The sequence below is a fragment of the Leptonychotes weddellii genome, chromosome 2 (assembly GCF_054177405.1).
Source record: "Leptonychotes weddellii isolate Sample4059 chromosome 2, ASM5417740v2, whole genome shotgun sequence".
NCBI lineage: Eukaryota > Metazoa > Chordata > Mammalia > Carnivora > Phocidae > Leptonychotes > Leptonychotes weddellii.
Window position 1 is genome coordinate 125,267,736 of NC_138370.1, and position 12,014 is coordinate 125,279,749.

General features: G+C 42.0%; 1 protein-coding gene across 1 annotated transcript in view; it reads right to left on the bottom strand.

Annotated features, from left to right (window-relative positions):
• Window positions 1-7,478, bottom strand: part of LOC102741548 (alpha-fetoprotein-like) — a 45,778-nt gene extending 38,300 nt beyond the window's left edge. Inside the window, 4 exon segments of the mRNA XM_081812292.1 lie at window positions 4,137-4,348; window positions 5,905-6,046; window positions 6,186-6,237; window positions 7,374-7,478. Of these exon segments, the coding sequence (XP_081668418.1) occupies window positions 4,137-4,348; window positions 5,905-6,046; window positions 6,186-6,237; window positions 7,374-7,458 (491 nt within the window). The 5' untranslated portion in view covers window positions 7,459-7,478.
• Window positions 7,479-12,014: the final 4,536 nt, after the last annotated feature.

The window sequence follows — 12,014 nt, forward strand, 5'->3', positions numbered from 1 at the left end:
CAGGAGCTGAGGCAATTTAGAGAGAGATGAGCTGCCAAGTGTCAGAGTAGCCAACTAAAACAAAATAAAAGTAACACTCAAGACTTTAATCATTTATTGGGATAGTTTGAGCAAGAGGTTGAACTGGAGAAAGGGCTGACTCCCCAACCTCTCCCACTGTCCACTTTCCCTCCATGATCCCATACCAGTACCAGCCGAGGATCAGGTAGAGAGCACCACAGACTTGGGGATGGCTTTCTCCTGCGGGATTCCCAAACAAAAGGCTCCTGTGGTTTTAAGGACCCTGGGGCAGGGGGGAAGGGGAGGGAAAAGGACTGGGAGTGGGAAAGCCCTGAGTGCTGAGCCAAAGTGCACCGAAGTCTGTCCAAGTTTCTCCCTCCATCCCCCCAGTGAGGAAGTCACAGCAGAGCTGGGCTAGGAATGAAACTATGCACAAAAACATGGCTGGTATGGGGGGAGGAAGGAACCCAGCCCGTGACTACAGCTCCTTCAGAGACTGAAATATGTTTTGTCCCAGTCCGGTGTGGGAAGGGCAGCTTGCCCCTCTGAGGCCTGTGATCCATAATTGCCTACTGTCAGGCCTGAAAAAAAAAAAAATCATGCCCAGGATTCAACTAGGAGCCAGAGAGAGCCAAAGAGAACCACCCAATTTAGACTGTGATATGAAAAAGAAATAAATCTTTACTGAATCCAGCCAATATTTAGGATTTTAGGATCTATTTATAAATTTAGGATTTCCTTGTGACCACAGCACAGCTTAGTCCATCCTGATTATTATAGTACTATCCTTAATGCAAGTTTATGATGTAATATCTGTAAAGTAGGCCAATATCACCAGAAAAATGGTGACACCAGAAAACCAGGTTTTCAACATTGAAAGGAAAGGATAATGGAGGAAGTGATAGAAAGAATAGGGACTTGGTTCATGTTTTAACTTGCCCCCACCCCAAGTTCCTTGGATAATACATAAATCTGTATGCCTGCTCCTTTGGAATCTAACTCCAAGTCCTTTGGGGATCCCAGAGAAGAATACAGCTGCAGAAACCGCTGAAGTCAAATGAAAAATTTCTACTGTTGCCTTCCCTGGAATGATTGAAAAAGCAATTATATCTCATGACAAATAGCCAAGGAAATGCTTAACATATTTTAATAGAAATTCCTGAGTGCTACAGAGTCTAAAAGACAAAATCCCACCCAAGAAGGTGGCTAGAGTTTCTGGGGTCAGGGACTATATCCATATGTGACTTCATCAGAAGACTATTTCTTGCTGCTCTCTGACCAGATAGGGAAGAGTGGTGCCATAACAGAAGACAAGAGATTCGCAGGAGGCCTGAAGCACTAACCAAACATCAACAGAGACCTTATCTAACAACTGGTGTGTAGCAATCCTGTGGTAACATTTCCTTTTGGTTAAAAGTACAAAATCTTTCTTGTGGGTGGATGACCGAGGTGGTAGCCATCAGAGTTGTTTACCAGAAATTTCCAGATCCCCTCCTTTCAGGCAAATGGTAGGATTGTGCATTCCCACCCCCTCTGAGGTGACGTATGACAATGGGACTTGCTGGTTAATGATGTGTGAGAAGAAATGATGAGTGTTGCTTCTAAACAAGCTTAAGAAGCAATGCATGATTTACTATCATCCCCTTCCCTTGCCATAGTAATCAAAGAAGCAAGTGTTGAGATGGTGTCTTTGTCAACCTAGGTCCCTAAGTGACTATGATAAGCAGACCTCCTACCAATCTACATTGGACAGATAGCATGAGTGGGAAAAAAAACAAAAACAAAACACCTTTTGTTATATTGAGCTGCTGAAAATTAGAGATTATTTGCTACCAAACTAAAGTTAACTTATCCTGGGATTATTACTTTTGCTTTTTAAAAACGTATAAAAGAAAAAAATCATCCACAAACCATGGAGGGAGAAAAATAGGCCAAATAATTGAACTGAACATTATTCATTAGCAAGACTTAGAAAAGTCCGTCTGCGCTTCCCCCCAAAAAACCCTCCTCATTCTCACCAAGGGGCCCCAAACCCCTGGAAGTTTAGTCAATAGGCTTCTATCAGCAGAGTTTCTCAAGCCCAACTTGTAGAAACAGGACAGACCAGCAGAACTGATATTATCAACATACACATGCCTCCCAACATAAGGCAAAATTTTTGGTCAATATGAAATTTCACCAAAGCCATTCAATACCTCTGCTCTTTATTGTGTATGCTGAATTAAGGGTTTATTTTTGTGCTACAGTAACAGTTCCCTTAGAAGATATTCAATATGAGCCAATCTAATTTCAAATCTCCAAAGTTTAACTTAGTATAAGGAAAAGCTTTCTAATAATTAGAGCCATTTAAAAAATGGAATGTCCCTATTGTAAGGTAACGTAGGGTCAAGCTTGATTGGAAGTCAGGTTCTATCGTCAGACTTACAATAGAAGCTTACAATAATTAAAACTGCTATTGAAAATTCCTTAGATAATCCAAAGGCACAATAACTATGGTTTTGTGTACTTGTAGACTATGCTATATTGTGAAAAATCTGAAAGAGCTGACTTTTCCAGCCAGCTCTGATGTATGTTACTATTTCCTTGGTTGAGAATTAAATGAAGTTGTTGCTTTATAAGTATGAGACAAATAATTAGAAAATTATTTTTCCTTGAATAATTATAGTTGTCTGCACATAAGTTAAGATTAGCATTTAAAATAATTCCTTAATATTGACTTCATTGTAAATATTCAAGAAGAGATTAGATTCACTGCATGAGTATTGGTTAGATTTTGTAATCTCTGAATATTCAACCCAAACTTGATTTTATAATTCTCTCTTAGAGTGGAAGCACTATAGTAAATAGGTAGCTGGGTCCTATTTTGGTTCCCATTTGGTTGCCCCTGATGTCAGACAAGTTGGAACCTGCCCAGTCCTCATCCCTTAGTCCTTTCTTTTCCCCTTTTTTTTTAAGATTTATTTATTTATTTGAGAGAGAGCGCGCATGCACACACACGCATGCAAGCAGTGGGAGGGGCAGAGAGTCTTAAGCAGACTCCACCCTGACAGCAGAGCCCGAGGCAGGGCTCGATCTCCAGACCCTGAGATCATGACCTGAGCTGAAACCAAGAGTTGGACACTTAACCAACTAAGCCACCAGGCACCCCAGTCCTTTCTACCTAAGTGGCTAGGGCCAATTAATTTCTTCTTGAAGGCTCAGTAATGTCTGGGGCAATTCTGCCCCCACATGGGTGAATTAAAGGAGTTTACATTATTCAACATCAAGTCACCCTGTCTGCTCATTCATCTCTGGTCTAAAGTTTCATGTCTAAAATCTGAAATCAAATCACTACCATCCTCCTTGCCCTCTAGAACCAGCAATCAGGTCATTGCCTTATTCCCGTTGTCTGAGCCTCTCTTGATAAGATGGCTAGAATTGCATTCCTTGAGAACTAAAGTTTTTTGTTTCTCTTATCATTTCTACCTCTCTAGGCATTGGTTTCCAAGCCACTTGCTCACACCCCTTTACAAATAGACCTCTATGCTCACTAGAAAACAAAATAGGAGCTTGCCTACCCATTTGCTATAATGCTGTCCACTCCAGGTGGGAATTATAGAATCAGATTTTATGAGTAGAAAACTCATCTCTGTCTAATCTGCAATTGTCACTTATTCTTAGGTTCCCAATGACAGGCTCTCTCCATGCCCATCAGATACCCTCTCTGCTATCCCTTGATGAATCTCCCAAATGCCAGCCCCTTGTCAGACCTATTACCTGCTCTCTGTCCCCAGTACTCCGTTTATTATGCTCTGCCTACTTGCTGTGCCTTTCAACATCATTTGCTACTGGTCTGACTAATCTAACCATTAAGGAAATGGGTCCTTTATATTGCCCTCGTAAAAATTATTTTTAAAATTTTTTTGTCCTAGTCATTTTTAATGTTTCTACAAACAGACATTTTCATGCCCTGTCAGGTTTACTGAGATTGTAATTGTCATTCTGAGGGAGAAAAATATACATTGGAGGTCAAATTTTTACCTTAATTCATGTAATAAAGGATTGTGTTCTTGGAGGCCCATATTTATATAAAAGATCAGTCTTCAAAATTGGAAAACACTCTTCTTCAGAGAGTATGGCAAGGAGAAATGACTTACCTCTCCTTCACTGACACTTGATTCACTTTGTCCATCTCACAGATCTGCTCAGGATTTGGAATTTGGAATATGTCACTGTAATCTGCATCATCTTTTTTGTATAATAGGAAGCACTTGAGTCTTGCTTTGTTATTTATATTGCAACAGTCAGAAAACTTCTGTTTGTCAGCCTTTCCTTGGTTATTACAAATGTGCTCTAGGAAGGTAGTCATCTGCAGGAGGAAATAATAATTTAAAGGGGAAGCATGTGTGATCTACATTCCTAGGAAAGTTAAAGAATTATTATCAAGAAAAGGCCACTGAGCATATGATCTTACACTCTGTATTTAATAATCCCTGGACATAGCTCTTTTGAGCAAAAGTTTTTTAGGTTTTTAAGTCTAAATTCCCACATGCTAGACATGGACCAAATGGAACTTATCACTCTCTCCTTTCCAAAATAATTGTGATTTCAAATTCATTTTCATACAGTTGTTAAGAGGTATTAAACATAAGCCAAAATTCCAGAGCCTAATGAAATCAGGGTAATTTTTGTAACTATCCACCAAGAAATAAATGTCATTTGCTTCCCCTGCTTCCTAATTGTTTTTAGTTTGGTTTCCATGGGAAGTTATTTTAAGAATTGAACTCCGAGGCAGTGTGTATTCAGTGTCAAATGTTCAAATGAAAATGTAATAATTCAGTTAGTTTTCAAATACCTTTGAGTGGCAGTAAATGTGTGGGATGCTGTAAACTGCAAACAACATACATATCCAGATTTAGGGAATAAAGGTGGAAAAAAAAGGCCATCTTTTGAAGTAGAAATAAGAAGGAGTCACTATAAAATAAGTGAGACTAGTGACTAGCAGAAGCACTTCATTTCCAATGTCTTTGTAGGGATGCCTGGGTGGTGCAGTCAGTTAAGCAGCTGACTCTGGATTTTGGCTCAGGTCATGATCTCAGAGTCCTGGGATCAAGCCCCACATAGGACTCCACGCTCAGCAGGGAATCTTCTAGAGGATTCTGTCTCCCTCTACCTCTTCCCCTTCCCCAACTCTCTCTCTAAAATAAATAAATAGATCCTCTAAAAAAAATAAGATAAAATAAATAAAATGTGTTTCTAATTAGACTGATGGTTTTTCTATGTCTACTAAGAGTCTAGTAAGAGATAGGTTTTAGCCCCAAGAAGATGGAATAATAATAAAAAAAAATTACCAATAGAGAAGAAAACTGTTGATTTGTAGTTTAAAATATTTGGCACAAGACAAGTGATCCAAAACATATGTAGATTGTACAAATATGTTAGTGTTCATCAAGAATTTGCTCATCATAAGATAGACACACTTTATGAGACAATAGTAATCCCCGAGATTTTCTACTAACTAGGAAAAAGAGCCCACAATAATATTCACTTCTTTCTTCCTTCTCATATACTCTTAGAAACTTTTTAAAATTAGTACTTTGATTTCCCAGGAACCTTTATATGATGATGTCAGATAATAGTATTCCAGTGGGAGAGGTGGAGCAACCAGCCAAAATGAACAAATTGGCCTCTACATTATAATTCATTCTCTTGAGCATTTGGTTCTCGGAGTCTGATCTCCCAGAGATGAAATGAAGAACTGTAGGCTTATAAACCTACAAAGGTTGTATTTTGAGTGTGATTGATATACATATTGTTGCCTTAAAATCCCCTACTTAATTCTTCAACATCCCACTTCATAACAACACCTTTTGGTTGGAATTTTAGTTTAAATAAGAGAGAGAAAGGAAAACATGATTCACCTACCAATTGGTGAGAGCATTCTGACAGTGACTCATGTGCCTTCAGGATCTTGCACTTCTCTGCAAGATCTACCAACTCTTCAACTATGGTTTGTACTTCTTCATAAGTTAATTTCTGAAGAAACTGAGCAACCATAATCCTGGCGCTGAAACATAACACTTGTGAGAGTGTTAAAGATAAAATCGAACTTTTCCTCCATCATTGTTAGATCACTGCCCCCTCCCCATTCCAAAATGATTGTGATTTCAAATTTCAGAGGGGAGAATGTTGATAACAAAACTCACATGTCTCTTAAGTTCTCCTGCAGATAATTTGGGCTATTAATGTGGCGCAAGGCTGAAAAAAATGAGATTTTGTTTGCATAAGAGGATATTTTCAAAATTGAAATCTCCCTTTATAATTCTGAAATCCATATTTATTCACTTATAAATTTTCAGATCTTTTTTATTTGCCACCAAAAATTAAAACAAATTTTACCAGACTATATCTTCACCTGTGTTTAAACTACATTCTGTGAATGACTTATTTCTATTCAAATATATTGTGTACTTAACATCTGTCATTAGCCCACAGATAAGTTGCATGTACTTGTGTTGACACACCTGAATTAATTAACATGATTTGGTTATTTAACTCTTTATATTAGAAGTTACTAGCATATCCAAGGGATACTAAGAAAATTAAAGTTTAACATTGGGAGCAGATGTATAAACATTAGCACTTTGCCAGGCTTCATTTGGCAAAGACAATATCTCACCCATTTTGGATTTACTCATCAACTTTATTTTTTTTAACACCTCCACTCACCACACACACACACACACACACACACACACACACGTTATCTATTGAAAACAATATCTTCTTATACTAACAGCTTCCAAAGAGCTGAGCCTCTTTCTGTTAAATAAAGAAACTATTATCATCTCTAATACGGGGAAAGGCTTTGGAGTCAGTTACTCTGAGTTCAATTTCTAGCTCTGATACTGAATGTGGCCTTGGGAAAATAGCTTAAGCTCTCAAAGTTTCTGTTTCTCTACCTAGAAAAAATAAATAAACTCTACCACATTGGATAGTTGTTAGGATTAAATGGAAACATAGGTGTGTAGCGCCGAGCACAGAATAGGTACTGAAGAATGTAGCTCATAATATTATTCCTGCTACTATAAACACAGTTGCTTTATCCAAAATCATTTACCCAATTTCAAACACAAGTTTGAAATGTATCTTTCCCTCACCTAGAGTGGAAGTAAGGCCAAAACGAGATCTTCCTGTGTGTGTTGCCTCAATATATTAGCTCTCTTTCTGCATCCCTTCCACAAATTAATTTCTAGCAATTTCCAATGACTCTGTTGACAATGATGAGCCCTGAGGAAGATAAGCCTTTCCTTATATTTTAGTAGATATTTTAGTAGTCATCATGCCTTATGTCCTGGCACATGGGATGTATAGATTGTAAATAGGATCCCTACCTGCAGCTAGTAAACTTCTCTGAAGAGTTTGACATTGAACGTAGCTGAAGAAAACAAGAAAACATATGGGTCTAAGAGTCTTCATTGTTCCAGATGAACCTTTAAAGAAGGTGCTCTATCATCTGAAAGAAATGAAGAATCCTTTTTATACTCTTTTCAAGGAATTACTATTAATAATTAACCTTTTCCTGGTGAATATTTTTTCTAGGCCAGTACGACCCTGATAAAATTGAAGAAATTCATGACAATGGAGAAATATTGCTAATGGATGGCATTCATTAATGAATACTGGATTTTAAAATGAGTCATGTCAATCTACTTGTTTTTTTTCAAGATTATACCATGTAGGCCTTGTAGTAATCAATAAGCACCTTTGGTACAGATCTCATTTCCTGGGAATGCCTGTTGACACGGACAAAGTTCTGAAGTGGCAGGAGGGAAGGTAAACATGTACTACCACAAATTCAAATAAATGGCTAAAGCCCTGGTTCCAGTGCTGGGCACACTTTCAAGTCCCTGGGGGTGGGGGGGGTGCATAGGCCTTAGGAGCAAACCCAAGGAAATGGGACCTAACTTACTGAGTGTTTATTGTGAGGCTGGTGCTTTATATGACTATTTTTAGACAACAATATTCTTATTTCTTGAATAAGAAATTAAGATTCAGGATCATATAGGCCTGCCCGCCATACTAGGTAGCCACCTAAAAGTGGCACCTGGAAGACTTGAGTTCTGGAAAAGACCAGGAACACATTGTGCAGTCTGTCGAAAGGCCATAAAGCTGCTGACAGCACTGGCGAGGGTGAACCGAGACAAGTGCATGGGCAGCCTCTTGGCCCAGTAGCTGTATGAGATTGAGAGCATCACGAAACTCAAAGGCAGACATGAGGATGACGTGGAGCTGCCGGACCAGCGAAGACATCAGGATGCAAATGTGCAGGTGAAGCACACCCTGGTGCTGAAGGTGCTCTATGAGAAATGGGAGTTGATCATGAAATTGGGCCTTTTCATCTCTCAATTCAAGGAATGAACTTTTTCAATGACCCAGGACAGGCAACCAGGAATCACTTCCAAGTGCACGCAGCTCTTGAGGCTTATATCTGAGGCAGACCCAGAGGACCTGGATTTGCCTTGCCAGGTCAGGGCCTGCCCACAGGACTGAGAAGCCAGCCAAAAGCAGCACTTGGGAGCCTCAAGTTCTGGGGAGGCTTGGGAACACACCACGCAGCCTATCTATAGGGTACAGGTGGAGGAGTCTGGACTGCTTTGCAAGGACGTAGCTTGTTGGGCTATGGGGATATCCTTCACTAAGAGACATCCGGAAGCCTTGACAAATCTGGACACCTTGCAAGGGCTGATTCCAGCATGCTGACCATGGTATCCTCAATGAGAGACAACTGGGAGTCGTGTTTGTTACAGTAGCCTGGGACTTCAGAAAATAGGCAGACCTGAAGCACTTGGATCACCCTACCATGTTGGAAACAGGAAGAAACAGAAAATTTAAGCAGACCAATTACCAGCGATGAAATTGAATCAGTAACCAAAACCTCCCAACAAACAGAAGTCTAGGGCCAGATGGCTTCACAGGCAAATTCTACCAAACATTTAGAGAAGAGTTAATACCTATTTGAAGCAGGAGAGCTAGGTTCTTGTCTCACAGAGTACAAGAATTAATCTCATGGACAAAGGAGAGTGAGCAAAGCAATAGACTTTTAAGTAAGGATACAGAAAAAACTCTCAGGAGTGGGAGGGGTCCTGACAGGGTTGCCAATGTGGGCCTCCACTGACATTCTTTTATCTAAACATTACCTTAACATTCTTGTGACGTCTTGGTTTGAGTAAGGACTGGTGATAACATCTTTAAGAGCTTACTTCTACTTTGGGGTCTGGTTATTCTTTGTTGGTCACAGTGTGACTGCTATAAAAAGACCCCACCTCTGACGCCCAGGGCAGGGTGGTCTGGTTTGTTCCCTTATCTCTGATTTCACTGTGCCTCAGCATTTCTGGGATTTTTGGTGAGCCTATTTCTTCCTACCTAGCCACAACTGCTCCTTAGTCATATTCTCCTCAAACTACTCCAAAAAATAGAAGAAGGAAAACTTCCAAAATCATTTTATGAGGCCAGCACTACCCTGATACTGTTACAGAACCTGGACTGGATCACCCGACAGAAGAACCAAGGGGCATTCGGAGATCTTGGAGGATAGGAGGTTTATTTAATGCTGGCGGGCTCAGAGAAGAGTGGTCTCCAAAGGTCTGAGCCCCGAGCACAAACAAAGGGGACAAATTTATACTCTTCTACTTCCACATACTTGGCACTTTTGGAGCGTGTGCGAAGCAGGGTGCTGGAAGGGTGGTGTGTGCAGGAAGCAGAGCAGGGAGAAGAACCTGGAAAAGCCCCGGGGCAAGGACTGGGACTCTCTCGCTGGCTCGGTCGGCCATCTTAGGACACAGATTTTCCTTATCATTCCTCCTTTTGATGCCCCTTTAAACACCTAGTTTAGAGGGCATCATTCTGTTTGACTCTGAGGGTTGACTGCAAGTCTTGGGACAAACATGGACTTAATCATAAACTTAACAGCACACCAGGTAGTAGAAGACCAGGACTGACTAGGGCCAGGAAAACCATGGTGAAATGTGCTCAGGAGTAGACAGCAGAGGGCCAGTAAAAGTGGGATCTATGACCTTAGGTAGAAGCCTTTGGGGGAAAGTCCAGTCAGGAGGGGCAACAGTGTAGAGTCCAACTCCCAAGATGAGGGAACTCACGCCGATGAGAGCCAGGGACCATGGTGAGCAGGTGTCCATCAGTCGGTGGGGTCACATCGAAGGTGAAGCCAGAGTGGGTTCGTGAAGTCTGGCCGGACCCTCCACTGGCACAGCTCCTCGTCCGAATGATAAGATTTCTTCTTTCTTCCAGTCTTTGACCCAAACTGAGTCCCCTGTCTGGAAGTATATCTGAGACCCTAGGGAGATTGGGGCCCTCTCAAAGGTGTATTTTTGTCATTTATTTAGGGTCGCCCCCAGGGCCTGAAGCTGCTCCTTTATCCCTTTATCTCCAACCTGATGTACATTTCCTGGAAGGCTTCCCAAGCACAGGGGAGGCCATCCATATATTAATTCAAATGGGGAGAAACCTGATGACCTGGGCGTGCAGCAAGCAAGCAGGAGAGCTAGGGGTAGCAGATTAGGCCATAGGAGGTTAGTCTCCTCACAAAACTTTCCTAAGGTTCCCTTGAGGGTGAGATTCGTTCACTCTACTTTCCCTGAACTTTGGGGCCGGTAAGCGGTGTGGAGTCTCCAGGTGATGTTGAGAGATTTGGTCAAGACCTGTACAATGTCTGCCACAAATATGGGTCCATTGTCATTACGGGTTGTTAATGGCATGCCGAACCGGGGCATGATCTCCCGCAAGAGGACTTTAGCTGCTTCCCGGCTTTGCTCCGTCCTGGTCGGGAAGGCTTCGACCCACCAGAGTATGTGCACACTATTACTAGGAGATATCTGAACCCCCTGCTCAGCTGCACATCTGTGAAGTCTACCTCTAGATCTTCAAAGGGGGTTGCTCCCATCCTCTGGACACCTGGCAGGGGCTGTGGTGCAGACCGAGCATTATTTTTAGCATGTTACACATCGTTCACTCGTTGCTCAGCATAGTGCTGGCAGCTGTAGTAGTGCTTCTTGAGAAGGGCCTCTAAGGCGGTTTTTCCCAGATGAGTGAGTCGATGGTGTTCCTTGACTAGATGCCCTCCAGTTGCTGTTGGAACAAAGATGAGCCCATCTGGCATCATCCACCATCCCTTTTCAGTAAGGGTGGCCCACTCAGCCATGGCGCATTCCTTTTCCTTTTTAGTGTAACTGGGCGGAGAGACTTCTTCCAGTGGTGTTAGGGCCATGGGGGAGGGAAGGGGCTCTGTCCATGTCCTCACTGGCTGTGGTCTTGGCTGCCTTATCTGCCAGACGATTTCCCCGTGCTATGGGATCGTCTCCTTTCTGGTGTCCCTTACAGTGCAGGATTGCTACTTCCTCTGGAAGCCAGATGGCTTCGAGGAATCTCGGTATCTCCTCCTTGTTCTTGATAGCTTTTCCTGCTGCGGTTAGGAGGTCCCTTTCCTTGTAGATGGCTCCATGTGTATGTACAGTAGCAAAGGCGTACGGAGAATCAGTATAGATGTTGACTCGCTTGCCTTCACTGAGGGTGAGGGCTCGGACTAAGGCATATAACTCAGCCTGTTGAGCTGACCATCCAGCTGGTAATGCCTTAGCTTCTAGGACTTCAGTGGTTGTGGTTACTACATAACCCGCTTTCTGGGCACCCTCTTGTAGGTAACTGCTGCCATCACTGAAAAGCATGAGCTCTGGATTCTTTATGGCTTGATCCCGCAGATCTGGACAGCTCACGTAGACTTCATCAGTCACCTCGGAGCAGTCATGTCTTGTTCCCCCCCTTCCGTGGGGAGAAAGGTTGCTGGATTTAATGTCCTTACTGTTTCGAGGGTGACCCGCGGGTTTTCACAGAAGAGCCCTGGATATTGTGCTAGCCAAGAGTTGGAAAGGAAGCAGTGTCCCTGTGCATTCATGAGGGACACAAATGCATGAGGGACCTTGAAGTTAAGTTCTTGCCCCAGGGTAAGTTTGTCCGCCTCC